The 27,925-nt window shown below is 40.9% G+C and overlaps 1 protein-coding gene across 2 annotated transcripts in view; it reads left to right on the plus strand.

Moving 5' to 3' along the window:
• DDC (dopa decarboxylase) overlaps positions 1 to 27,925 on the plus strand; it is a 179,232-nt gene that overhangs the window by 69,475 nt on the left and 81,832 nt on the right. For both annotated transcript variants that reach the window (XM_081345709.1, XM_081345708.1), the window contains exons 8-9: positions 14,013 to 14,079; positions 17,201 to 17,295. In XM_081345709.1, coding sequence (XP_081201835.1) covers positions 14,013 to 14,079; positions 17,201 to 17,295 — 162 coding nt within the window. The remainder of the gene's footprint in view (positions 1 to 14,012; positions 14,080 to 17,200; positions 17,296 to 27,925) is intronic.

A 27,925-nucleotide genomic window follows, 5' to 3' on the forward strand; every position in this document is an offset into this window, starting at 1 on the left:
AAGACATTATTGTACTTGTTAGTTGTGAAGTCATGTCCGACCCATTGCGACTACATGGACAATATTCCTCCAGGCCTCCTGTCCTCTACCATTTTCTGGAGTCCATTTAGGCTCATGCCTACTGCTTCAGTGACTCCATCCAGCCACCACATTCTCTGTCATCCCCTTCTTCTCTTGCCCTCAACCTTTCCCAGCATTAGGCTCTTCTTCAGTGAGTCCTTCTTTCTCATTAGGTAGCTAAAGTATTTGAGTTTCAACTTCAGGATCTGACCTTATAAAGAGCAGTCAGGGTTGATCTCCTCTAGGACTGACTGGTTTGATCACCTTGCAGTCCAAGGGACTTGCAGGAGTCTTCTCCAGCACCATAGTTCAAAGGCCTCAATTCTTTGGCACTCAGCCTTTCTTATGGTCCAAATTTCACAGCAATACATTGCAACTTGGAAAACCATGGCCTTGACTATACGCACTATTGTTGGCAGGGTGATGTCTCTGCTTTTTAGTATGCTGTCTAGATGTGTCATGGCTTTCCTCCCCAGGAGCAAGCGTCTTTTAATTTCTTGGCTCCAGTCCCCATTTGCAGTGATCTTGGAGTCCAGGAAAATAAAATATGTCACTATCTCCATTACTTCTCCATCTATTTGCCAGGAATTGAGAGGGCCAGATGCCATGATCTTGGTTTTCTTAATGTTAAGTTTCAACCCAACTTTTGCACTCTCCTTCTTCACCTGCAACAAGAGCCTTTTTAGTTCTTCTTCACTTTCTGCCATTAGAGTGGTATATGCATATCGTAGGTTGTTGATATTTCTCCCGGCAATCTTAATTCCAACTTTTGATTCATCTAGCCCTGCCTTTCTCATGATGTGCTCTGCATATAAGTTAAACAGGCAGGGCAACAGTATACAGCCTTGCCGGATTCCTTTCCCAATTTTGAACCAACCAGTGGTTCCGTGTCCAGTTCTTCTTGACCGGCATATAGATTTCTCCCATCACTGTAAGAACTTGCCACACTTTGTTGTGATCCACACAATAAAATGCTTTAGCATAGTCAATGAAGCAGAAGTAGATGTTTTTCTGGAACTCCCTAGCTTTCTCTATGATCCAGCTTATGTTGGCAATGTGATCTCTAGTTCCTCTGCCTCTTCAAAATCTTGTTTGTACTTCTGATAGTTCCTGATCCACATACTGCTGGAGTCTAGCTTGTAGGATTTTAAGCATACCTTTACTAGCATGTGAAATGAGAGCAATGGTGTGATAGTTTGAACATTCTTTGCCACTGCCTTTCTTTGGAATTGGAATGTAAACTGATCTTTTCCAATCCTGTGGCCACTGTTGAGTTTTCCAAATTTGCTGGCAAATTGAGTGTAGCACTTTTACTGCATTGTCTTTTAAAATTTTGCATAGCTCAGCTGGAATACTGTCACCTCCATTAGCTTTGTTGTTGCTCAGCTTTCCTAAGGCCCACTTCATTTCACATTCTAGGATGTCTGGCTCAAGGTCAGTGACCACCTCATCGTGGTTACATTAAGCTCGTTCTTGTATAGTTCTTCTGTGTAGTTTGCCACCTTTTCTTAATCTCTTTTGCCTCTGTTAGGTCCCTGCCATTTTGGTCCTTTATCATGCCCATTTTTTCATGAAATGTTCCCTTCATCTCTCCAGGTTTCTTGAAGAGATCTCTGGTCCTCCCTATTCTATTGTTTTTTTTATTTCTTTGCACTGTTCATTTAAGAAGCATTCTTATCTCTTCTAGCTATTCTCTGGAATTCTGCATTCAATTGGGCGTATCTTTCTTTTTCTCCCTTGCCTTTCACTTCCCTCCTTTCCTCAGCTATTTGCAAAGCTTCCTCAGACAGCCATTTTTCTTTCTTGCATTTCTTTTTTTTGGGGGGGGGATGGTTTTAGTTGCTATGTCTTGTACAATGTTGTGAACCTCCATCCATACTTCTTCAGGCACTCTGTCTACCAGATCTAATTCCTTAAATCTATTTGTCACCTCTACACAGGGAGGGCCTTCTCAGGGTACCGCCGGTTAATGAATGCCGACGGGTTATTCCTAGGGGAAGGGCGTTCTCTGTGGGTGTACCTGCCCTATGGAACCAACTACCTACGGAACCTAGGACTGCCCCCGACTTTCGCTCATTTCGCCGGGACCTGAAAACTTAGCTCTTTGAGCTGTTTGGCCCAGACTGAGGGGTTTTTAATTTTAATTGCGTTTTAGATTTACTTTTGGGGCTTGAATTTAATTAATTGTTTTAATTGATTTTAATTTTTGTATTTCATGGTTTTAACTGCCCTGTAAACCGCCCTGAGTCCTACAGGAATAGGGCGGTATACAAATTCAATAAATAAATAATAAATACTGTATATTCATCCCCTACTTTCTTCAGTTTAAGCCTAAATTTTGCAATGAGAAGTTCATGGTCTGAGCTACAGTCAGCTCCTAGTCTTGTTTTTACTGACTGTATAGAGCTTCTCCATCTTTGGCTGCAGAGCACATAGTCAATCTGATTTCTGTGTTGACCATCTGGTGATGTCCATGTGTAGAGCCATCTCTTGGGTTGTTGGAAAAGAGTGTTTGCTATGACCATCGTATTCTCTTGACAAAATTCTATCAGCCTGTGCCCTGCTTCATTTGTACTGCAAGGCCAAACTTGCCTGTTATTCCGGTTATCTTTTGGCTTCCTACTTTAGCATTTCCAATCCCCCATGATGATAAGGACATCATTTTTTGGTGTTAGTTCTATAAGGTGCTGTAGGGCTTCACAGAACCAGTCAATTTCATTCTCTTCAGCACTGATGGTTGGGTCATGGACTTGGACTACTGTAATGCTGAATGGCTTGCCTTCAATTCGAACTGAGATCATTCTGTCATTTTGGGGATTCTATCCCTGTATTCCTTTTCCTATTCTTTTATTGACTATGAACGGTACTCCATTTCTTCTGAGGGATTCTTGCCTGCAGTAGTATACCTGATGGTCATCTAAATTTAATTCACCCATTCCTGTCCATTTTAGTTTGCTGATTCCTAAGATGTCGATGTTCAGTCTCATCATCTTTTGTTTGACCACATCCAGCTTTCCTTGATTCATGGATCTTACATTCCAGGTTCTTATGGAGAAAAAATCTTTACACCATTGGACTTTTCTTTCACCATCAGACACATCCACAGCTGAGCATCATTTTGGCTTTGGCCCAGTCGCTTCATTCTTTCTGGTGCTACTAGTACTAGCCCTCTGGTCTTCCCCAGTAGCATATTGGATGCCTTCCAACCTGAGGGGCTCATTTTCCAGCGTCATATCTTTTTTTTCCTTTTGGTACTGTCCATGGGGTTTTCATGGCAAAGATGCTGGAGTGGGTTGCCATTTCCTTCTCCATTGGATCATGTTTTGGCAGAACTCTCTGCTATGACCTGTCCATCTTGGGTGGCCCTGCATGGCATATTTATTTATTTTATTTTATTTATTTAATTGGATTTGTATACCGCCCTTTCCCAAAGGACTCAGGGCGGTTTACAGGGAATTAAAACAAGAAATACAAAAATTAAAAACAATTAAAAAATTATAACAGTCCCTGAAAGAGTAAAAACCCCAATTAAAATTAAAATTAAAATTAAAATTAAAATTCTCAGCCTGGGCCAGAGAGCTCGAAGAGCCAGGTCTTAAGGTCCCGGCGGAATGAACGGAGGTCGGGGGCAGTCCTCAGCTCCATGGGCAGCTGGTTCCAGAGGGCAGGCGCACCCACTAAGAAGGCCCTCCCCCTGGGCATTACCCGCCAGCAATCTTTTACCGGTGGCACCATGAGAAGACCCTCCCTGTGGGAGTGCACTGGACGAAGGGAACCTGATGCTGGCAGCAGGTGTTCCCTCAGATATCCCGGAACCAAGCCATTTAGGGCTTTATAGGTCATTACCAGCACCTTGAATCTCACCCGGAGGGCAACCGGAAGCCAATGCAGCTCGCGGAGTAGAGGTGTTACATGGGAGTATCGGGAAACCCCCATCACAACTCGTGCGGCTGCATTCTGCACCAGCTGAAGCCTCCGAGTGGTCCTCAAGGGCAGCCCCATGTAGAGAGCATTGCAGTAGTCTAAACGGGAGGTCATGAGCACGTGAGTGACTGTGCGTAGGGCATGTCGGTCCAGGTAGGGTTGCAACTGGTGCACCAGGCGAACCTGGGCAAAAGCCCCCTTGGTCACGGCTCCTATATGGTCTTCAAAATTGAGCCGGGAGTCAAGGAGGATGCCCAAGTTGCGAGCCCTATCAACAGGGGGTAACACCTCACCACCCATCATTAAAGGTGGAATGGTCTGGTTAACCCGAGATTCCGATATGCACAGCCACTCAGTCTTGGTAGGATTGAGACGAAGCCTGTTTCTCCCCATCCAGACCTGGACCGCCTCCAGGCAACGGGACATCACGGCGAGGGCATCGCTGGGTTGGTCCGGGGTGGAAAGAAAAAGTTGGGTATCATCAGCCTACTGAAGATACCCCACCCCGAAACCGTGAATGATCTCACCCAGTGGCTTCATATAGATGTTGAACAGGAGGGGCGAGAGAACCGACCCCTGAGGAACTCCACAAACAAGAGGCCTTGGGGTGGATCTCTGCCCTCCCATCAACACCGACTGTGAGCGGCCCAGGAGATAGGAGGAGAACCACTGTAAAATGGTGCCTCCCACTCCCAACCCCCTGAGACGCCGTAGTAGGATACAATGGTCGATGGTATCAAAAGCCACTGAGAGATCTAATAGGACTAGGACAGAGGAACAACCCCTGTCCCGAGCCCGCCAGAGATCATTCACCAGCACGACCAATGCCGTCTCTGTGCTGTGTCCGGGCCTGAAACCCGATTGGTACAGGTCCAGATAATCAGTTTCCTCCAGGAACAGAGGAAGCTGATGCACCACCACACTCTCAACAACCTTCACCAGAAAGCGAAGGTTGGAGACTGGACGATAGTTATTTAAAACAGCCGGGTCCAGGGCAGGCTTTTTGAGGAGGGGTCTCACCACCGCCTCCTTCAAGGCGGTAGGGAAGACACCCTCCTTCAAAGAAGCAGTTATTACTGCCTGGAACCAGCCTCGTGTCTCCTCCCGGGCCGCATAAACCAGCCAGGAGGGGCACGGATCCAACAAACAGATGGTGGTGCTCAGCCTCCCCATGACCCTGTCCACATCATCAGGGGAAGCAGGATTGAACTTAGTCCAGATAACATGCTCAAGACCGTCCGATTCCTCCACGTCAGACTCTGCCCAGTCAGAGTCCAGACCGGTCCAGATCTGAGCGATTTTGTCCGCCAGATGATGACTAAACTCCTCAGCTCGTCCCTGCAAGGGATCCTCCCTCACCTCCTGGTTAAGGAGGGAGCGAGTCACCCTAAACAGGGTGGCCCGGCGATTATCTGTGGATGCGATGAGGGCAGCGAAGTAATTAGACTTCATCGTCCTTATCACCGCAAGATAAGACCTTATAAAGCATAGCTCATAGCTTCATTGAATTACACAAGCCCCTTCACTATGACATGAACTAATCCATGAAGGGGTTAAGACATTGGTTGGATTATATTATATTGTATTGCTTGTGTTTGACTTCCAATATAATACTGTCACTCTTGCCCAAGCTTCCAACAACTTCAACACCTTCTACCACTTTTTCTCTATTAGTAAGAATTAGGTCCATTAGAGCTTTTCCTCCAGTTCCCTCCTCTAACTTTTTTTTGGATGACAAAGTTGTTAGCTAAGCTGGTTAGGAATCTGTTCGATCTCCCACTTGCTGCAGAGTTGGTCTCCCAGCTGGTATCAGGGTAGTTAAATTCTCCCATTACTACTTAAATGTATGTTTCTTACATACATTTGTTACTTGATTAGCAAAGAGTTCATCTACTTCTTCTGCTTGGTTGGGTGGCCTGTAGTATATGCCTATGGCAATGTCATTTCCCCCCTACTTTTATATTGACCCATATGGATTCTAGGAGGTTTTGTGTATTTGTGTATTTCTGTAGAGATGTAGTGATCTTTTATATTCCATCTCCTCTATTGTTAGGCATTTTTCTTTTGAATAGTTTGTTTCCTTCCAAGAGTACATTCCTGTCATGAATTTCATCCCACCATGTTTCTGTAATGGCAACTATATCATATCTACCTTCATGTACTAATACTTCAAATTCACCCTTTTTGTTCCCTAAATTTTGAGCCTTATTGTATAGACATTTGAGACATTATGGGTCTTGGGTATGTTTCTTATATCTCCTACTTTGTAACTGGGATTTCCATCTTTCCCATCGCTCTCTTCTTCATTTCTTTTTTATTTCTTCTTTCTCTTTACTCACTACCTCCTTATATGGTTGGTTATCTAGTGGTTTTTGCTTGGAATTAGGTTGTAAAGGTAATGAAGATCCTGCCCCTCAATTTTAGCTTGGAGCTCTTTTGATAAGATGAGACAGTCAAATATATCATCATAGATCATCCGTGGTTTTGGAGTGGGATATCATCAGTATGCTGATGACACCCAGCTTTTCATCTCAACCCCAAACCACACCAGTGATGCCCTCGACGTGATGTCCCGTTGCCTGGAAGCGGTCCGGGAATGGATGGGGAGGAACAGGCTTCAACTCAACCCGGACAAGACTGAATGGCTGTACATACCGGCATGTCAGGAAATTCAGATTATTCCATTTCTTAATATTGGGGGCGAGTTATTACCCCCCGTAGATAAGTCTCGCAATCTGGGTGTCCTCTTAGATTCACAGCTCTCCTTAGAAGATCATATAGGAGCTGTGACTAGAGGGGCCTTCGCCCAGGTTCGTCTGGTGCGCCAGTTGCGACCCTATCTGGACCTGGATGCCTTACGTACAGTCACCCATGCACTTGTGACCTCTCGTCTAGACTACTGCAACGCTCTTTACATGGGGCTGCCCTTGAGAACCACTCGGAAGCTTCAGCTGGTACAGAGTGCAGCTGCACGAGTTCTTTTGGGGGTCTCCCGATACTCCCATATTACACCTCTGCTCCGTGAGCTGCACTGGCTTCCAGTTGCCTTCCGAGTGAAATTCAAGGTGCTGGTGATAACATACAGAGCCCTACATGGCGTGGGTCCGGATTACCTACGGGAGCACCTACTGCCGGCGTCAACGTCCCTCCGTCCTGTACGTTCCCACAGAGAGGGCCTCCTCAGGGTACCACCGGTCAGAGAATGTCGGCTGGTGACCCCCAGGGGGAGAGCATTCTCGGTGGGTGCACCAATCCTTTGGAACCGCTTACCAGCTGAACTCCGGATGGCCCCCGACCTACGCTCCTTCCGGCGTGATCTAAAAACCTATCTATTCGAACAAGCCGGCCTGGCCTGATGGATTTGGGTTTTAAATTATTTATCTAATGTATTCTTATTTTATTGCCCTGTACACCGCCCTGAGTCCTCCAGGAGAAGGGCGGTATATAAATCAAATAAATAAATAAATAAATATTCTTTCCAGTTCTTGTGAGATTCATTCCATCCCTTGCCTGTAGCCCTTCATATAGGTAATGCAGACTATGGTTGAGGAAGCCAATGTTCTGTTGATGACACAAGTTTTTAAACCAGTAGTTTTTTTCAAATATCCTTTGTTGGTCTTTTGTTGGAAGTATAGATGAAAATAACACTTGTGTTCCTAATTCTTTAACTTTCTTTCCTACCATGTTTCCCCCAAAATTAGATAGGATCTTATCTTTTTTTTGTTTACAAAAAGACCCATTCCCATTAGGGCTTATTTTCAGGGCATTTCTTATTTTGTGGCCACCCACCCACTCCATCCCACTGTCTGCTTGCCCATGGCTGCAGTGGCTTATGGGGCTTCCCAGGAGGTGAGGTGAGGGTAATGCTGGTGGAACACACCTTCAGGCAAGGAGGAGAGCAGCACAGACAGGTGGGAGAAGCCGAAGGACTGGGCCATGCAAGTCTCCCCTGCCACCTCCCTCCACCTGCCATACTCTTTCCTTTTGCAAGTAGATGAAGCTTCTAGTCTCCGTCATTTCTCTGCCCAGGCAAAATGTTTTTGGACTCCCTTTCCAAATGCTCCATAGGCACCCAAATACTTTTCACCCAAAGGCAGAGTGGAAGCCTTATCTGCTTTCAAATGGGATGCTTGGGAACTGAGCAATTAGCAAGCAGATTAAATTTTCAGTCTCTGTCATTTCTTCGTCTGGACAAAAAGTGTTTGGGCGCCTATGGGACTTTTGGAAAAAGAATGAATCACTTCATTTCCAAGTGCCTCATAAGCGCCCAAACACTTTTTGCCCAAAGAGAGACTTGAAGCTTCCTCTGCTTGCAAATGGGACACATGGGAATGGAGCGATTAGTTTTGTTCCCAAGCACCATATTTGCAAGCAGATGAAGTTTCCTCTCTGTCATTTCTCCATCCAGGCAAAAAGTATCTGTGGCCTATGGGGTATTTGGAAACCAAGAGCTCTGTTTCTAAACACCTCATAGGCGCCCAAACACTTTTTGCCCGAATGGAGAGCTGATGGAGACTGGAAGCTTTATCTGCTTGCAAAGGGGGCGCTAGGAAATTGGGCCCAGCAATAGCAGCAAGAGCAAAATTCCCCTGGGACGGCCTCGCCAATGCCAGCTGTACAATATTTAACCCTAAGCTCCCAGATCGAAGCCTCAGCAGGCTTAAAGAAGCTGGGTGCTACCTCATGCTTGCAGTTCCGAGGGGTAAGTGGCAGCAGTGGTGAAGCAATCCACTTCTTGCCTGGCCTGCCCCATTGTGACCACCAAAGTTCCACCTTTGCTTACTGCCCAGGATGTGGCTGCAATGGGGCAGGCCATACAATGAGAGGAGCACTCTGCAACTGCCACTACTTTCCCCTCAGAGCTGCAAGTGTGAAGCAGAACCCATCTCTTTTAACCCCACTGAGGCTGCAGTCTGGGTGTTTAGAATTAAATAGTATGCAGCTGGCACTGGCTGGGTCATCCCAGGGGGGATTCTGCTGTTGCTGCTGCTGCTGGGCCATGCCCCACCACTGCCTTTCAAGCTCCACTTTTGGCTACTGCCCAGCCAGCCAGCCAGCCAGCCAATGAGCTCATTGGCTCATGTGCTGGTTAGGACTTGTCTCAGTGCCTGGACTAGGACGGGCAATGCTTGGGGGGCAGTCTGCAAAGGGTGGTGGAGGAGAGGGGATGCTGCCATTGCTGCTGCTGCTTCTACTGGAGCCATGGGGAGGATGCACAGGGGAGACCCTCAGGGACTGTACAAGAAAGTGAATGCCTGCCTGCCCAGGGGTATGGGAGGTGCAGGTTGCAGGAACTGGGGTGTTGCATTGGGGAGCTTCTTCTCTGGTTATCCCCTGTTAATGTGTCTGCTTGGGGAGACCAGGAGGGAACATCAAAGTGGTGCAGAGGAGACCTGGTGCCACCACAATGAGATGAGGTAGGGCAGGAGCCCACACGGCCGGCCACCCACTCCATCCCACCACAAGGTGAGGCAAGGCAGATGGTGGGAATGGGTGCATGGGCCCTGAAGTGCATGAGTGCAGGGCGTATGGGACAGCTCCACCCTCCCACTTACTTCTCCTCACCTCGTTGTGCAGCGAGCAACCATTCGGTGGGATGGAGTGAGCAGGCTTTTAACTAGGGCTTATTTTTGCGGTAGGACTTAAATTAGGTGCACAAGTAAAAATCAGGCTAGGACTTATTTTTTGGGGAAAATGGTAGATGTTCATAATCTTTTGCTATTGTTTTCAGATTCATTGTTGTATAATTGGTCTCCACATGTAGAAGAAAGGGGTAGTAATCCATGAGGTTGATTATTTTAGTAAGGAACTCAGTTACATCTTTGATTTTTGGTCCAGGGAGATAATATACCTCCCTAAATTGACTGTCTTTTCTATATACTATAGTTTCTATTCTCCTAATAATTGAATCTCCTATCACCAATATTTGTCTATTTTTCCCTTAGGGAAGTCTGGGATACTTTCTTCCTGTGGCAGGAATGCTGGGTTGTGCTTCTTTTAAAAAAACTATTGATGAATGCTGTTTTATGGGTGTCTGCATATTTTCTTCTAATCCTAGTACCTTTTCTGCAAGCAGTGAAATTTTAGAAATAATGAATACTAATCATAGGATACTAAGATGATACTTTTTTCAATAAGCAATGTCTAGTGACTAATAATATTAGATAAAAAATAAAAATAAAAAAGGATCCTCCCTAACAGCCACATCATGCCTGTCATTTGGATGGGGCCTTGTGAGATGTACAACTGAAAAAAATTCAAAAGCCTGAACTGTCTAACTTTGGATGGTTAATTGCAGGCCTATGTATTGTTTGCAAAAGAATGATTTGTTGCAATGAGAATCCCTCATGGGGAGGGAACTTAGCATTTCTTCTTAAGGAGGAAGAAACATGGTCTGGCAGTCTTTTAACTAGTAGTTTAGGAACAGATAATCCAGTAGTTGGTATTTTGACATCTTCATTATTAGACATTAAATCAATTAAAGCTAGAACCCTATTTAGAATTATTTACAACATGCCTTGATGACCACAGTTGACCTTGTTGACCACAGTGCCATCTTCTGAGAAACAACTTTAACAGAACTTTTTTCAGATAGAAAAGCCAACCTTTTTCAGGTTAAAGATTGCCCTAGGAAAGTGACTACAATTACAAAGGTTATAGACAGAGGTACCTTTGAGGTAAGGTTAAAAAGTCAAGATGGCTGCCATTTGACCATCAAATGTAAAAATGATTGGAGCTTTGATTCCACTGGCCACCATCTTGACTTTTATTAACCTTGTCTGCAAACACTCTTGGACATGGAAGAAAATCAGACTACACCTGCTTTCCCAGGACTACTAATGTTTCTTAATGTTTTTAATGGATCAAAATTATTTTTCAAACCACTGAAGTAACCTTATTAAATCTGTTGCTTTGGTTTTGGGAGCCATAAAAAGGTTCAAGGGTGACTACTGAATGTGATTACACATCCTTGGTTTATGAGTTTCCTGGCATTTTAAATATAAAAAATCAATTGAGGCATAACATTTTTATGATCTGTGATTTAACATGTTTTCCTGCAATTGCCCATTCACTTAATGGCCACAAAAATATGTGTCTGACAGGGCTCTGTTATTAATTATCTCCAGCTTTACCATTTTCCATTCTTTTTTGTTTTACAACAGTTTCAGATGTTTCCTTGTGGGTTTTAGAGCTGTGATGCTACAACATTTCTTCTTTAGAATTCTGAATATATCTGATCCTATTCTTAGCCAAATGCTAAACTTACCTAGTTGGGTGTGGTCATTATGCTATACAACTGACTGCTTTGTTTGCAAAATAAGAACAACAGTGCTATATTTAAAGATGCAAAGTCTGGAGTGGCCTGTAAGCTGTCTGAACAATTTTCAAGGGAAACAATATATCCCTGCTCCAAATGTGATTACACTGTTGTAATGGGGATTTCAAATTGGGTTAAATGCAGTATTAGATCTCCCTCACAAACACAACAGCTGCTGTTAGCTTGAGAATTGAAGTAAGGAGATTTCAAATTGCTTATAGGACACATTCATAACAATGATACCTTATAGTTATATCACAAGTTGACATCTCTTTTATAATAGCAAAAAGCCTGAATAGATTATTGGGGTTTATGAATCTCTGAATGTAAATGGTACTAGGACACAGAGACTGAGATGCTATATCTTTAATCTAACCATCAGCACTACAATGACTATTTGGTATGGCTTTTATGACCCAGAGATACATGTCCTGGTAACAACTAATATAAGGAATCATTATGCTGTCATGCAGAGATGGCAGAATGCATGCAGCCTTAGTTATGAAGCTTCTTATCTATAAAATTATTAGGGGAGGGGAAAACCAATAACTGTGAGCCAGCGTTGTCATTGGGTAAACTGCTATTTATAGCTTTTATACTTATATTGAATAAATAAATGTTATGAGAATAAATAGTGATGTGAACCCTTTTTCTTTAACTGGATTTACTCTAGTTATTTTAATGATTGAGTCAGTGTAGTTTTGTTATACCAATATAATGGGCCCACTTTAACCATGATTGAGATATATAATTGCATTAGGGTAAAAAAAAAATTCTAGGTTTGTATAGGGAATAATTTTTGGAAAGATCATGACTTGAGCATCATATTTAGATGTTCATGACTTGTTTTATTGCTTTACTACAAAAATGTTTTGTTGTCTTTGATAAAGTATGTTTGCATAATCATAGGTAAAAGGTAAAGGTTCCCCCGCACATGTGTGCTAGTCGTTTCTGATTCTAGGGACCGGTGCTCATCTCCGTTTCAAAGCTGAAGAGCCAGCGCTTGTCCGAGGACATCTCTGTGGTCATGTGGCTGGCATGACTAGATGCCAAAGGCACACAGAACGCTGTTACCTTCCCACTGTAGTGGTCCCTATTTTTCTACTTGCATTTTTACGTGCTTTCGAACTGCTAGGTTGGCAGAAGCTAGGACAAGTAACAGACACTCACTCTGCACTCAGGATTTGACCCGCCAAACTGCCGACCTTCTGTTCGACAAGCTCAGCGTCCTAACCTACTGAGCCACCACGTCCCTTTGCATAATCATAGAACACCTAAAAATGGCTGCATGGAGTTAGACAGCCAGCTTTGTGCCAATCAGGAATATACTGAAAGTTATATTTGTAGAGTATACACAGTCTACAAATTACAGAATTGGAAGAGACCTTGGAAGACTTCTATTCCAACTCTCTGCTCAAGCAAGAGACCCTATATCATTTTGGACAAGTGGCTATTGAGTCTCTTCTTAAAAAATTGCAATGATGAAGCATCCACAACTTCTCAAGGCAAGCTGTTTCACTGGTTAATTGTTTTCACTGATAGAAAAATTCTCTATAGTTCTGGATTGATTCTCTCCTTTTGGTGCAAAGTTACCAAAATCAGTAGCTTTGAAATAACTGTGGGACTTAATTTTTTCTGATAAATATTGTTACCAGCTAAAAACACAGTACACAGAATAACTTTGCAGAATGCTCAACAGCTTCATTAATTTTGGCTTCTGGAGAAGTTGAAAACAATTTTACTGATTCTATAAAGGACCCAAATTCAAATGTATCTTCTAAGGTTGTCTCAGGCACTTACTATGCCATTGCCTCTGCCTATGGGGATGTTGAGAACAAAATCTATCAAAATGAAATTCAATGGTGAAAAAAGTAAGGTTCTACATTTAGGCAGGAAAAATCAAATGCACAGATATAGTATAGGTGGTACCTTACTCAATAGTAGTAACTGTGAGAGGGATCTCGGAGTCCTAGGAGACAATCACTTCAATATGAGCCAACAGTGTGTGGCAGCTGCCAAAAAAGCCAACACAGTGTTAGGCTGCATTAACAGAGGGATAGAATCAAGATTACGTGAAGTACTAATACCACTTTACAATGCCTTGGTAAGGCCACACCTGGAATACTGCATCCAGTTTTGGTCACCACAATGTAAAAAAGATGTCGAGACTCTGGAAAGGGTAGAGAGAAGAGCAACAAAGATGATTGGGGGACTGGAGGCTAAAACCTATAGGGAACGGTTGCTGGAATTGGGTATGTATAGTTTAATGAAAAGAAGGGTGAAGGTTGACATGATAGCAGTGTTCCAATATCTTAGGGGCTGCCACAAAGAAGAGGGAGTCAAGCTATTCTCCAAAGCACCTGAAAGCAGGACAAGAAGCAATGGATGGAAACTAGTCAAGGAAAGAAGCAACCTAGAACTAAGGAGAAACTTCCTGAACCAGTGGAACAACCTGCCTCCAGAAGTGGTGAATGCTCCAACACTGGAAGTTTTTAAGAAGAGACTGGCCAGCCATTTTCCTGAAATGGTATAGGGTTTCCTACCTGAGCATGAGGTTGGACTAGATGACCTCCAAGGTCCCTTTCAAATTATTATTATTATTATTATTATTATTATTATTATTATTATTATTATTATTATTATTATTATTATTATTATTTTAAATGCTATTCTTAAAATCTCTATTTTTTGTTGTTTTTTGGACCTGCAGTTGTGTGCAACTCTTGGAACTACGACATGCTGCTCCTTTGACAATCTGCTAGAACTGGGTCCTATTTGTAAGTTGTGATCATTTTATCTGAACACTGAAAATCTGCTTTTGCTGTGTCTGTCATATTGCATTAAACCCTTTAGTGGATTTTGAGTAGGAGACCTGCTCAGCTGAAAAACTTGGTATTCCTGCACAATTTAATTAGACAAATACTTTTGTGGCATCATTTCTAGAGCTGGGTGAATCTTTTAGCTGGGAAAAAATTATTTTACTCATTTATATGCCACCCAATCTCAAATCAATTTCAACACTTTAATACTTCTATGTAAAAAGCATATATATGAACCTATGAAAATCAGAAGTATAAAGTCTTTAGAACTCTAGAAGTCCAGACAAAGAAGATCAGTACTCCTCTGCCTCTTAAACTGCGAGGACAATGGCCTCAATTCTAATGTTCCATGATGAAAGCTCCCACCAAGAAAAAAAATGCCATTTTGTGGGGGGGGGGCAGTCATTCACTGAATATTACCCATGATGTACAAAGTATTGAGCAAAATGAACCTGCAGCATGTATGACTTCCATAATATTTCTTTCATATAATCTTTTCTCTAAGTGGTAAGTTACAGCTATTGTAGATCACTCCATTCTTGCTAGGCAGACTTGGCATACTATATATTTTTATAATTGTAATTTAAACTTTCACATTCTTCTTTTTCATCAAAGTAGGAACCTATATTCTGAAATTTTATCAAAGGTTGTACATACTGTACCTATAGCATTTATTAAGCTTAGTTTTATTGCAATTATTTAGCAAGTTAATATGCTCAATTCACAATAAAGAAAACAATATAAAATTAAAACATATTTGAATACTGGTGATCCTCAGCTTAAGGGACGCAGTGGCCCAGTGGGTTAGGATGCTGAGCTTATCAATCAGATGGCCGGCAGTTTGGTGGGTCGAATCCTGAGTGCTGCGTAACAGAGTGAGTGCCTGTTACTCATCCCAGCTTCTGCCAACCTAGCAGTTCGAAAGCACGTAAAAATGCAAGTAGAAAAATAGGTGGGAAGGTAACAGCGTTCTGTGCACCTTTGGCATCTAGTCATGCCGGCCACATGACCATGGAGATGTCCTCGGACAAGCGCTGGCTCTTCGGCTTTGAAACAGAGATGATCACCGGCCCCTAGAGTTGGAAACGACTAGCACGCATGTGCGGGGGAACCTTTACCTTTACCTTAATCCTCAGCTTATGATCACAACTGAGCCCAAATTTTCTGTTGCTAAGCAAAACAGTTGTTAAGTGAGTTTTGCCCCATTTTATAACTTTTCTTGCCATAATTATTAAGTGAACCACTGCAGTTGCTAAGTTAGTAACATAATTGTTAAATAATCTGGTTTCCCCATTAATTTTGTCAGAAGGCAGCAAAAGTGACCCCGGGTCACTACAATCATCTATAAATATGAGCCATTTGCCAAGTGTCCAAATTTTAATCACATGACTCTGGGGATGCTGCAAGGTAATAAATGTGAAAAATAGTCATAAGTCACTTTTTCAGTGCTGTTATAACTTTGAATGGCTGTAAATTGAGGACTACCTTACATGATTAGAATAACAACAAAACACAAAATGCCTATTTTCTTCTTTTTGGTCATAGTTGGATTATCTCCTGTCTGAGAAGGCTAGATTCTAGGTTCTGATTCTTATTGCTCTTCTTATACCATTTTTGCTCTTCCAGTTGCTCACTGTTTGCTTTTCCCACAGTCTGTTGGAAGCAAAAAGCAAATCCCTCCCTTTCCCCTGCCCTCAACTATTATATATATTTCATGGCTAGACTCAGCACCAAGCTTCTTTTTTTAAGACAGAAAATAAATTCTTTTTTTCCCTTGCCTCCTTCTTATAATGTGACATTACGTCAATGTAGAGGAACCCCAAGCACCCTCAAAGGATAGCACCAGCTGTAACAATCACTGCAATGGCTTGTTTATATATGGAGGCAGGTGTATATTTGGAATAATACTCCATTTCTGGCCATTATCCATAGTCAGAATCTTGGAATCCAAATGATGTTTTTAGGGATTGAAAACAGAGATATATTTGTCTTTGGATTTAACTTCAAAGATTTAATTTGATTGCAGAATGTGATTCAATATCTGTGAGGGGCCAAACATAACACCTAATGGAAAAAAGTGTATAGTGATATGTATTAAGACACATATACACAGCATAATCAATGGGATCCAAGTTGATAATGACTGATCAGAAAATGAATCTTGAAATCATGGTTGAATGAAAAAGTTCATAGGGTGCACATATGTATTTTAAATTTATAATTTTATAAGAAAATTTCTAAATCACCTAATCTTTAAAAATCATAAAACACCTCAAAATCCAGTATCACAGCACAGTACAATTAAATCTAGGAGATTCAATAGGATTATATTCACTGAAGAAGTATTCCATCAGGAAATCAAAAGCTGAGAAACTTCCATAGCCAGTGGAGGAGTCCAGATAATCCATCTTTTTAAAAGCATCAGACATTATACAGCTACCTTTATTTGGTACCTTTCCCAAAAAGGGACATTAATGACTGGTCAATAGTTGTTAAGAATTAACAGTATAGAGTACATTTCAGGGCAATGAACAGACCTTTCTTGATTTATTTATACTACCTTTCTTAGACAGCTGCTTCTATAATTCACGGGTAGAATTCAGATTAAGTTGATTATAATTAACTATTTTGAAATTAATGGGAAACAAATTAAATAAATGATATCTAATAGCCTGATGGATTTCAAAGGTTCACTTTATGAGTATTAGACCTTTTGTCTACTATCAAACTACTTTACTTTGTACCAATCCTTGAGCAAGCAAATGTTTGTATTAGCAAAATTGTACTTTTCCTCATGTTCATCTGATCATGCACCTATAGCCTTCAATCAGGCTTGTCACTGGATGGTGGTGTCCTAATTTTGGATGTGAAAAGTGTATTCAGCTAGACTATGGATTAAACCCTCTTCCTTTGACTTTCACCAGCCAGCAGGGAACTATTTGCCAATTGCATTAAGAAATGGCTAGTTCTGTGTCTCTCTTGTTTTATGTGGGGCAACTCCCAAATGATCATTTTCCCTACCTTTGCAATAATTTAATTAGGTAAAAATGTATTGCATCTAAGACATTTCTTTTTCTAGGTAATGAGGAGAATATTTGGATGCATATTGATGCAGCCTATGCTGGGAGTGCTTTCATCTGCCCTGAATTTCGTTACCTTCTCAATGGAGTAGAGGCAAGTCAGAATTCTATAATTCAGAATGTAATACAGCAGGACTATTTAGCTGATGCTTTTAAAGTCATGTAAGACATTATGTTTGGTATTAACATAGGTTCTTAACATACCATCAGTGATTCTTAGTAACACGACCCACAAATGAAGTAAGTTGTTCATAGCAAGCCACTAATTGCTTTGTCATCTCCCACCAGAATGCTAGAAAAATAGGTCCTACATGGTTTAGAAGATCTATGCTGTCTCTTTGATGCAGATAAAATAATTGCAGAAAAGTGCTCTATCTAGGGGCTATTGTTTTCATCTTGGAATAGGTATATAATTAAACTGTAACCCAGATTTAATATGATTTATTCCTAGTTTTCTCCATAAGTTCCAGCTATTGTTTTAACTTGTCTTAATTGCCTTTAGATTTCTGCTGAATCAGCAAGCTGATTGGGCTTTTGGGGCAAGGGAGAGGGTCAACTAAAAACAGGTTATATACTAATCAGAATTTTAAATATTACTCTCTTTTAAATAAACAGCAAATGAATAGGTAATTTTCTAGAACAAGCACACTGGGATATTCTCTACCAATCCTTGTATCATTTTGTCTATTGAGGGGTCCTTGGTGCTGTCTGAGCTTGCTTATTTTCTTGCAGGCATTTCATTACCTGCAAGAAAACAAGCAAGCTCAGACAGCACCAAGGACCCCTCATTTCAACCCTGATTTACAAATATTCTCCTTCATTGGTACTTTGGCTATTTTAAGAAGGAAATTAACAAATGATATGCCAATTGGCATCTTACACTGACCCAATCACTCATCCATAACAGCATATATTCAATTCTAACAGACATTTGAATGGGCTATTTAATAAATGAGGTTGGATTTCTATAGCTCTGAACTCCACATCCCATTTGCATTCCTTATTGCAGGGTAACATTGCTGAAACATCCTTCCCCTCTTTTCTCTAATCTAAGTCTTTATAATGTGGGTATTAAAATCTAAAATAAAATCCTGGATAAAGCAGTCAGTACCACTTTATTTGGAGAATGAAAATGTGGTCTTACTGTAAAAAAGATGTGCAACTGAAGTGTGATTGGTGGAAAACAGGTAACAAGGGAGATGTGCTCCCTCTTCTCTTGTCTATTTTTTGCTAAGGCACTTCATCAATAAAGTGTTTAACAATTGTCAGAGGTTGGCATGCATCCTCCCCTCCAGTCCCTGGGCACTGGACTCCTGGCTGTGGGAAAATCTGGTTCTTTCACATTGTGCTCTTTCCCATACTGGCCAGTATTTCAAATGATCTCTGACTACAGAAAAGCTGCTGGCTAGTGGAGCGCCTGTTACTCGTCCCAGCTTCTGCCAACCTAGCAGTTCAAAAGCACGTAAAAATGCAAGTAGAAAAATAGGGACCACTACGGTGGGAAGGTAACAGCGTTCCGTGCGCCTTTGGCGTCTAGTCATGCCGGCCACATGACCACGGAGACGTCCTCGGACAAGCGCTGGCTCTTCGGCTTTGAAACGGAGATGACCACCGGCCCCTAGAGTAGGAAACGACTAGCATGCATGTGCGGGGGAACCTTTACCTTTACCTTTAGTGGAACCAGGAGGAAGTGGAATCAGGGGAATCTGTCTCATATTTGCTAATATTACATGTAAATGATGGGGGATGTTAGGTTTTTTAATGGGGTTTTTTATATTGTTATTGTTTTTATCTGGGCTATTATTTAATCCTTTTTAATTTTTGTATTCTCTATTTATATGTGCCCTGTTCACCGCCCTGAGTCCTTCGGGAGAAGGGCGGTATATAAATATAATAAAATAAATAAATAAATAAATAAATAAATAAATAAATAAATAAATAAATAAATAAATAAATAAATAAAATCTTAATATGCATTCTTAATATTTAGGTGCCAGAAAAGCTGTAAATTTTTGGGAGATTTCTAAAGAAATGCTGAGAAATAAAATCTCTCAATTTATGTCTTAGTTGTTTTCTTTATCCTATTTTTAAAACAGAGAACTAAATTTTAAAGCACCAGACCTTTGTTTGAAAAGAAGCCTGAAAAACATTTAACAAACATGTGGGAGACATCTTATATATGGTGAAAAGAAAAGGAATGATCATACTGTATCCATCAGCCATCTTCCATGCTGTCAGCTAAGTTACTTTAAACATGGATTCAGTGCTCTTTTCAAAGAGCCCAAAATTCATGTTTTTAAACAGTGAAAATGCTTCTCTTTCAGAAAAATGGTAAATATATGTTTAAAAGTAGCTCCTTAAATAGCATACTTTGGGGTGGACATGGTGAAATAGAATGTCTCCTATTTCTCCATGCTTTTTCTAGAGCATCTGTTGATTGTTTCTTGGGCTGGTTAACAAGGGCTGGCAGATGGGCTCTCCGGTTCTCTTGGGATTCTGCTCAATTATGATAGCTTGCTGCCAAATCTGGTAGGAGTGATAAGAGGAACTGGGAAGACTGCTCTTTACCCATTACTGATCTTTTCATAAAACTGTCTTGCCAGGTTGGGGAAGGGCCTCTCCATCACTGTCTTGGTATTAAATTGTCTCAGAATCCATGGGCATAGCCTTCTATTAAAGGTTGCTGTTTCACTTATCTCATGTTAGGGAAGAGATTGAGTACAGAACACTTGGATATAGTTGTGTTTTTCTGTCTTTTTTGCCAGCATCGTTGGATGTGTCCTAGCCACAATCCTAAAGGAACCATAAATAATTAAGAACACTTTTGGGCCATTTACTTGACTAAAGTAAAATAGAAATGGTACCAATCAATCAATAAAGTTCTTTTGATGTTTCCTCTATTCAAAGGAAACAGCAAAATGAAGTGATGAGCAAGGCTGACTTTCCTTTTTTGAATAGCCCTACAGCTGTGGATTGATACTGCGACTTATTTGAAATAATTCTGTTTAATTATCACCTTTCCTACCTGCATTTATTTGAAATATCAAGGTAGAAAAGTTCTTGCTTTGTTTCTTCAGTTTACAACAGATCATGGATGGGAAGAATTTGTTTAACATTCTGTGTATAATATTTTCCTTTTATATTCTGCCCCTTTTTCAGTAATGCCTAGCTACTTTCCCTGTGTTTCCTTAGATAAGGGCAATGTAATTTCCTGGGTCTCTCTTCAGCTGTCAGATAAATTCTATGTCAACATTAGAAAAAATATTCTTTGGAGAAGGTCAGTGCCTACTGGCTACAGACTAATAAAGAAAAAGAAGGAGGGGGGATGCTAGCCTGTAAAGCATCTCTTCTGTTCATTTTATCAGCAAACAAAGCCCAGTGTAATTTCCTGGGTAGGTTTTATTGGTTTTTGAAGGAAATGAATCATCACTTCAAGGGTAGCACAGCATTTTTCAGGGTAGCAACCATTCAATAAATATAAATAAATGTCCTACTTCTACTGATTTCCTCATTGTTTCTATTAGATAAGTTAAAGCATTTGTTTTACATAAAAGAGCAGTAACCTGATGGAAAAACTGTTAAGATGCAAGGGGAGAAAATCTAGTATTCTAGTATACACTTTTCCTTTGAACAAGAGATGCATGGTCATATCATTAAATATTTGCCACTCTTAACCCCATTGGGATGAAGTGAGGTCAGTGTTTAGAATGTGGCACTTCACATATCATTGTTGTTGTTGTTAGTTGCGAAGTCGTGTCCGACCCATCGCGACCCTATGGACAACGTTCCTCCAGGTTTTCCTGTCCTCTACCATCTTCTGGAGTCCATTTAAGCTCACGCCTACTGCTTCACTAACTCCATCCAGCCACCTCATTCTCTGTCGTCCCCTTCTTCTCTTGCCCTCAATCTTTCCCAGCATTAGGCTCTTCTCCAGTGAGTCCTTCCTTCTCATTAGGTGGCCAAAGTATTTGAGTTTTAGCTTCAGGATCTGGCCTTCTAAAGAGCAGTCAGGGTTGATCTCCTCTAGGACTGACCTGTTTGATCGCCCTGCAGTCCAAGGGACTCGCAGGAGTCTTCTCCAGCACCAGAGTTCAAAGGCCTCAATTCTTTGGCACTCAGCCTTTCTTATGGTCCAACTTTCACTGCCATACATTGCAACTGGGAAGACCATAGCCTTGACTATACGCACTTTTGTTGACAGGGTGATGTCTCTGCTTTTTAGTGTGCTGTCTAGATTTGCCATGGCTTTCCTCCCGAGGAGCAAGCGTCTTTTAATTTCTTCACTACAGTCCCCATCTGCGGTGATCTTGGAGCCCAGGAAAATAAAATCTGTCACTACCTCCATTTCTTCCCCATCTATTTGCCAGGAATTGAGAGGGCCGGATGCCATGATCTTGGTTTTCTTAATGTTTAGTTTCAACCCAAGTTTTGCACTCTCCTTCTTCACTCGCAACAAGAGACTCTTCAGTTCCTCTTCACTTTCTGCCATTAGAGTGGTATCATCTGCATATCTTAGGTTGTTGATATTTCTTCCGGCAATCTTAATTCCAACTTTTGATTCATCTAGCCCTGCCTTTCTCATGATGTGCTCTGCATATAAGTTAAATAGGCAAGGCGACAGTATACAGCCTTGTCAGACTCCTTTCCCAATTTTGAACCAATCAGTGGTTCCGTGTCCAGTTCTCACTGTTGCTTCTTGGCCCGCATATAGGTTTCTCAAGAGACAAATAAGATGGTATGGTACTCCCATCTCTTTAAGGACTTGCCACAGTTTGTTATGATCCACACAATCAAAGGCTTTAGCATAGTCAATGAAGCAGAAGTAGATGTTTTTCTGGAACTCTCTAGCTTTCTCCATGATCCAGCGTATGTTGGCAATTTGATCTCTAGTTTCTCTGCCCCTTCGAAATCCTGCCTGTACTTCTGGTAGTTCTCGATCCACATACTGCTGGAGTCTAGCTTGTAGGATTTTAAGCATAACTTTACTAGCATGAGAAATGAGTGCAATGGTGCGATAGTTTGAACATTCTTTGGCACTGCCTTTCTTTGGAATTGGAATGTAAACTGATCTTTTCCAATCCTGTGGCCACTCTTGAGTTTTCCAAATTTGCTGGCAAATTGAGTGTAGCACTTTTACTGCATCGTCTTTTAAGATTTTGAATAGCTCAGCTGGAATACTGTCACCTCCACTAGCTTTGTTGTTGCTCAGCTTTTCTAAGGCCCACTTCACTTCACATTCTAGGATGTCTGACTCGAGGTCAGTGACCACCTCACTGTGATTATCAGGGACGTTAAGCTCATTCTTGTATAGTTCTTCTGTGTAATTTTGCCATCTCTTCTTAATCTCTTCTGCCTCTGTTAGGTCCCTGCCATTTTGGTCCTTTATCATGCCCATTTTTGCATTGAACGTTCCCTTCATCTCTCCAATTTTCTTGAAAAGATCTCTGGTCCTCCCTATTCTATTGTTTTCTTCTATTTCTTTGCACTGTTCATTTAAGAAGGCATTCTTATCTCTTCTAGCTATTCTCTGGAATTCTGCATTCAATTGGGCGTATCTTTCTTTTTCTCCCTTGCCTTTCGCTTCCCTCCTTTCCTCAGCTATTTGCAAAGCTTCCTCAGACAGCCATTTTGCTTTCTTGCATTTCTTTTTCTTTGGGATGGTTTTGGTTGCTACCTCTTGTACAATGTTGCGAACCTCTGTCCATAGTTCTTCAGGCACTCTGTCTATCAGATCTAATTCCTTAAATCTATTTGTCACCTCTACTGTATATTCAACAGGGATATGATTTAATTCATACCTGACTGGCCTAGTGCTTTTCCCTACTTTCTTCAGTTTAAGCCTAAACTTTGCAACAAGAAGCTCATGGTCTGAGCCACAGTCAGCTCCTGGTCTTGTTTTTACTGACTGTATAGAGCTTCTCCATCTTTGGCTGCAGAGCACATAGTCAATCTGATTTCTGTGTTGACCGTCTGGTGATGTCCATGTGTAGAGCCGTCTCTTGGGTTGTTGGAAAAGAGTGTTTGCTATGACCATCGTATTCTCTTGACAAAATTCTATCAGCCTGTGCCCTGCTTCATTTTGTACTCCAAGGCCAAACTTGCCTGTTATTCCGGTTATCTTTTGGCTTCCTACTTTAGCATTCCAATCCCCCATGATGATAAGGACATCATTTTTTGGTGTTAGTTCTATAAGGTGCTGTAGGGCTTCATAGAACCGGTCAATTTCATCCTCTTCAGCACCAGTGGTTGGGGCATAGACTTGGTCTACTGTGATATTGAATGGTTTGCCTTGGATTCGAACTGAGATCATTCTGTCATTTTGAGGATTGTATCCCAGTATTGCTTTTCCTACTCTTTTATTGACTATGAAGGCTACTCCATTTCTTCTGAGGGATTCTTGCCCGCAGTAGTATACCTGATAGTCATCTGAATTAAATTCACCCATTCCTGTCCATTTTAGTTTGCTGATACCTAAGATGTCGATGTTCAGTCTTGTCATCTCTTGTTTGACCACGTCCAGCTTGCCTTGATTCATGGATCTTACATTCCAGGTTCCTATGGAGAAAAAATCTTTACAGCATCGGACTTTCCTTTCACCACCAGACATATCCACAGCTGAGCGTCCTTTCGGCTTTGGCCCAGTCGCTTCATTCTTTCTGGCGCTACTCGTACTAGCCCTCTGCTCTTCCCCAGTAGCATATTGGACGCCTTCCGACCTGAGGGGCTCATCTTCCAGCGTCATATCGTTTTGCTTTTTGGTACTATCCATAGGGTTTTCATGGCAAAGATACTGGAGTGGTTTGCCATTTCCTTCTCCAGTGGATCACATTTTGTCAGAACTCTCTGCTATGACCTGTCCGTCTTGGGTAGCCCTGCATGGCATAGCTCATAGCTTCATTGAATTACGCAAGCCCCTTCGCCACGACAAGGCAGTAATCCATGAAGGGGTCACATATCATTAGCAAGTGTTTAATTTGGTTAATAAAATTAAGTAATTTTGACAAATTAATCCAGGAATAATAATTTGTATTATTTGTGTTTAGGAAGCCAATTAGGTATAATAATTAAGGCACCCAGCTATAAACCAGGATACTGTAAATACTAGTCCTGCATTGGGCATAAGACCATTTGGGTGATCTTGGGCCTCTCACTCTCCTAGAAAGCAGCCACTGGCAAACCACTTTTGAAAATATTGCTAAGAAAAGTGCAAGGAACCATTCAGATAGTTTGGATCAACACTGATTCGAAGACACACACACACACAAAAGAAAAAGAAAAAGAAATAAACTTATGATACTCTTAGCATCCCCTCCCAAGGACTGCTTGTTCAACATATGTGAGGGTGGGTAGATGTATAATCATGTGAAAAGAAAGTACACACTCATTGAGTTCTATGGCTTAACAGAATAACAGAATTGGAAGAGACCTTGGTTGTAATCCAACCCCCTGCTTGAGCAGAAGACCCTATACCATTTCAGACAAGTGGCTGTCCATTTTCCTCTTAAAAGCCTCCAGTGATGGAGCATCCATCACTTCTGAAGACAAGCTGTTCCACTGATTAATTGTTCTCACTGTTAGGAAATTTCTCATTAGTTCTAGGATGCTTCTCTCTTTGATTAGTTTCCAACCATTATTTCTTGTCTTGCCTTCTGGTACTTTGGAAAATAGGTTGAACCCCTCTTCTTTGTGGCAGCCTCTCAAATATTGAAACTACTATCATGCCTCCCCTAGTACTACTTTTCATTAGAGTAGATATACCCAACTCCTGCAAACATTCTTCATATGCTTTAGCCTTCAGCCACTAATAATCTTTGTTGGTCTTTTCTGCACTCTTTCCAGAGTCTCAACATGTTTTTTTATAATATGGTGACCAAAACTGGATGTAATATTGTAAGTGTGCTCTTACTAAAGCTTTATAAATCAATACTAATACTTTACGTCATCTTGAATCTAGCCCTCTGTTAATGCAGCCTAGGACTGCATTTGGCTTTTTTGGCTGCTGCACACATTGCTGGTTATATTTAAGTAATTGTCCACTGAGACTCCAAGATCCCTTTCACAATCACCAAGTTTCCCTGAAAATAAGATCTATCCTGAAAATAAGCCCTAGCTTGATTTTTACATTTGCACCTAATATAAGCCCCACCCCTAAAATAAGTCCTTACCTGCACAGCTGGCTACCTACCCATCTGTCTAGTTGTTCACAGTGCCACTGCCATGAGATGAGGTGAGGAAGGTGGGGGAGGGGGTGGAGCTTATATTAGGTGACACCTGACTTGACTTAGGGTGGCAACATTGTCAGCTCCATCCAGCAGGAGCCTGCATGGCCACTGCCGGCCCACTTCTTCTGCAGCCGCTCATGCGCATCATTCCCAGCCTCTGTTTTACCAGCAGGTCTTCTGCTTCAACTCGTGGCTCCATTCTTGGCTGCAGAGGTCTTTCCTGAAGGCCTCTGCTGGTGAAATGGAGGCTGGGGGCAATGCACTTGAACGGTAGCGAGTGGCCACAGAAGAAGTGGGCTGGCAATGGCCACATGGGCTCCTGCTAGATGAGGCTGTTGGTGCCACCGCCGCAGGGCAAGACAGAAGAAAAAATAAGATATCCTCCCAAAATAAGACCTAGTGCCTCTTTTGGAGGAAAAAAAAAGACAGGGACTTTTTGGGGGGAAAACATGGTAGTGCTATTGAGCCAGCTTTCACCTAATCTGAACCTGTGCATTTGGTTTTTCTTGCCTAAGTGTAAAGCCTTATTTTTTTTTACCATTGAATTTCATTTTCTTAGATAGGTTATTGGCTATTTTGCCAGTTTATTTATTTATTTATTTTTATTGAAAAGTTTTACAATACATTTTTGAATACAAAAAAGCTCCCCCTCCCCTTTCCCCAACCCCTCCCTCCCCTCCCCTCCCCCCTCCCTGACTTCCCAGAGCTGAGTACAGGGTATAAAAATACAAACAAACATAATCTAAAATATGCTAACAACAATAAAACATTAAGTTCTATCGCACTTTAACTCTCCATCGTCAAATTATTAATAAAATAACTATTAACTAATTATACATCATATAGATCCACTACTTATTCAAATGCTAAATGAAACTTCTAGTCCCATTTTTATTCTGAATATATTCAATTCATCTCCTCCATTCCACAATGTATCTCTGTTGCGATTGGTCTTTCAAATACGCTGAAATCTTTGCCATTTCCGCCAAGTTAGAAACTTTTAAAGTCCATTCTTATATAGTTGGCAGTTCTTCCTTCTTCCAATATTGAGCTACTAAAAGTCTTGCTGCCGTAATTAAATTCAACATCAACTTAACATCTATAACAGTAGTATCTGTAATAATACCCAATAAAAACAATTGCGGAGAAAACTTTATCCTTTTCTTAAATATCTTTTGCATATTCCACCAAATTTTAATCCAAAAAGCTTTAACCTTTTTACAAGTCCACCATATATGAAAATACATTGCATCCTCACAACCACACCTCCAACATTTGGGCTGGCAATTCGGATACATACTTGCTAATTTTTTAGGGTCTAGGTGCCACCTATAAAACATTTTATAAAAATTCTCTCTTAAATTTTTGGGCTTGTGTAAATTTTACATTTCTAACCCAGATCTTTTCCCAAGTATCCATTGTTATAACTTCTTGAAAATTCTGAGCCCACTTTATCATACAGTCTTTAACAAGTTCCATTTCTGAATCAATTTCTATCAATGCATTATATATCCTTTTTATATGTGCTTGACCTTGATCTCTAATTTGTTTTACCAAATTTTCATCAGTCATCGAAAAACCAACTTTCTGGTCCTCTTTCCATCTAGCCTGTAATTGCCCATACTGAAACCAAGTTTGTACATTTTTTTCTTCTTTTAAAATTTTACATGACATTAGTTTCCATACATTCCTCTCTAAACTTAAAATTTATTTATATGTAGTCACATCATGTTTAAATCCCACATTTATATTTTCTATTGCATGTTTAGGTATTGCCCAAATGGGTATAATTTAACTTATGTCTATGCTTTTTCCAAACCCGCAACAGAGCATACCTTAAAATATGTATCTTAAACATATTATCCACCTTCTTATCATACAATAAATATGCATGCCAACCAAATAACAAATCATGACCCTCAAGATTTAATAATCTCCCTTGCGTTAAATTAAACCAGTCACTTATCGCTGACAAAGCAGCAGCCTCATAATATAATTTAAAATTAGGCATTTTAAGACCACCTCTTTCATGCGTATCTTGCATTATCTTAAATTTAACTCGTGGCTTTTTCCCTGCCCAGACAAATTTATTAATTCCTTTTTTCCATTCCTCCAGATTTAAGTCCTTTTTGAGTATAGGTAACATTTGAAATAAAAATAGAAATTTTGGCAAAACATTCATTTTCACTGCTGCAATTCTTCCCAATAAGGATAATTGTAATTTTTTCCAACTATCTAATTCCTTTTGTATTTTTCCCCATAACATTTCATAATTATTTTTATATAACTTCACATTTGAGGCTGACAAATATATCCCCAAATATTTAATCTTTTTAACTATTTCAAATCCCGTTAGCTCTTCTAAAACAGCCTTTTGTGATACTGTCATATTTTTAGACAATATTTTAGTCTTTTGTATGTTGATCTTAAATCCAGAAACTTTCCCATATAGCATTATTATCTCCATCAGTTCTACAACTGAATAATCCGGCTGAGTTACTG

Source organism: Vipera berus, assembly GCF_964194415.1.
Source record: "Vipera berus genome assembly, chromosome: Z".
Lineage (NCBI taxonomy): Eukaryota > Metazoa > Chordata > Lepidosauria > Squamata > Viperidae > Vipera > Vipera berus.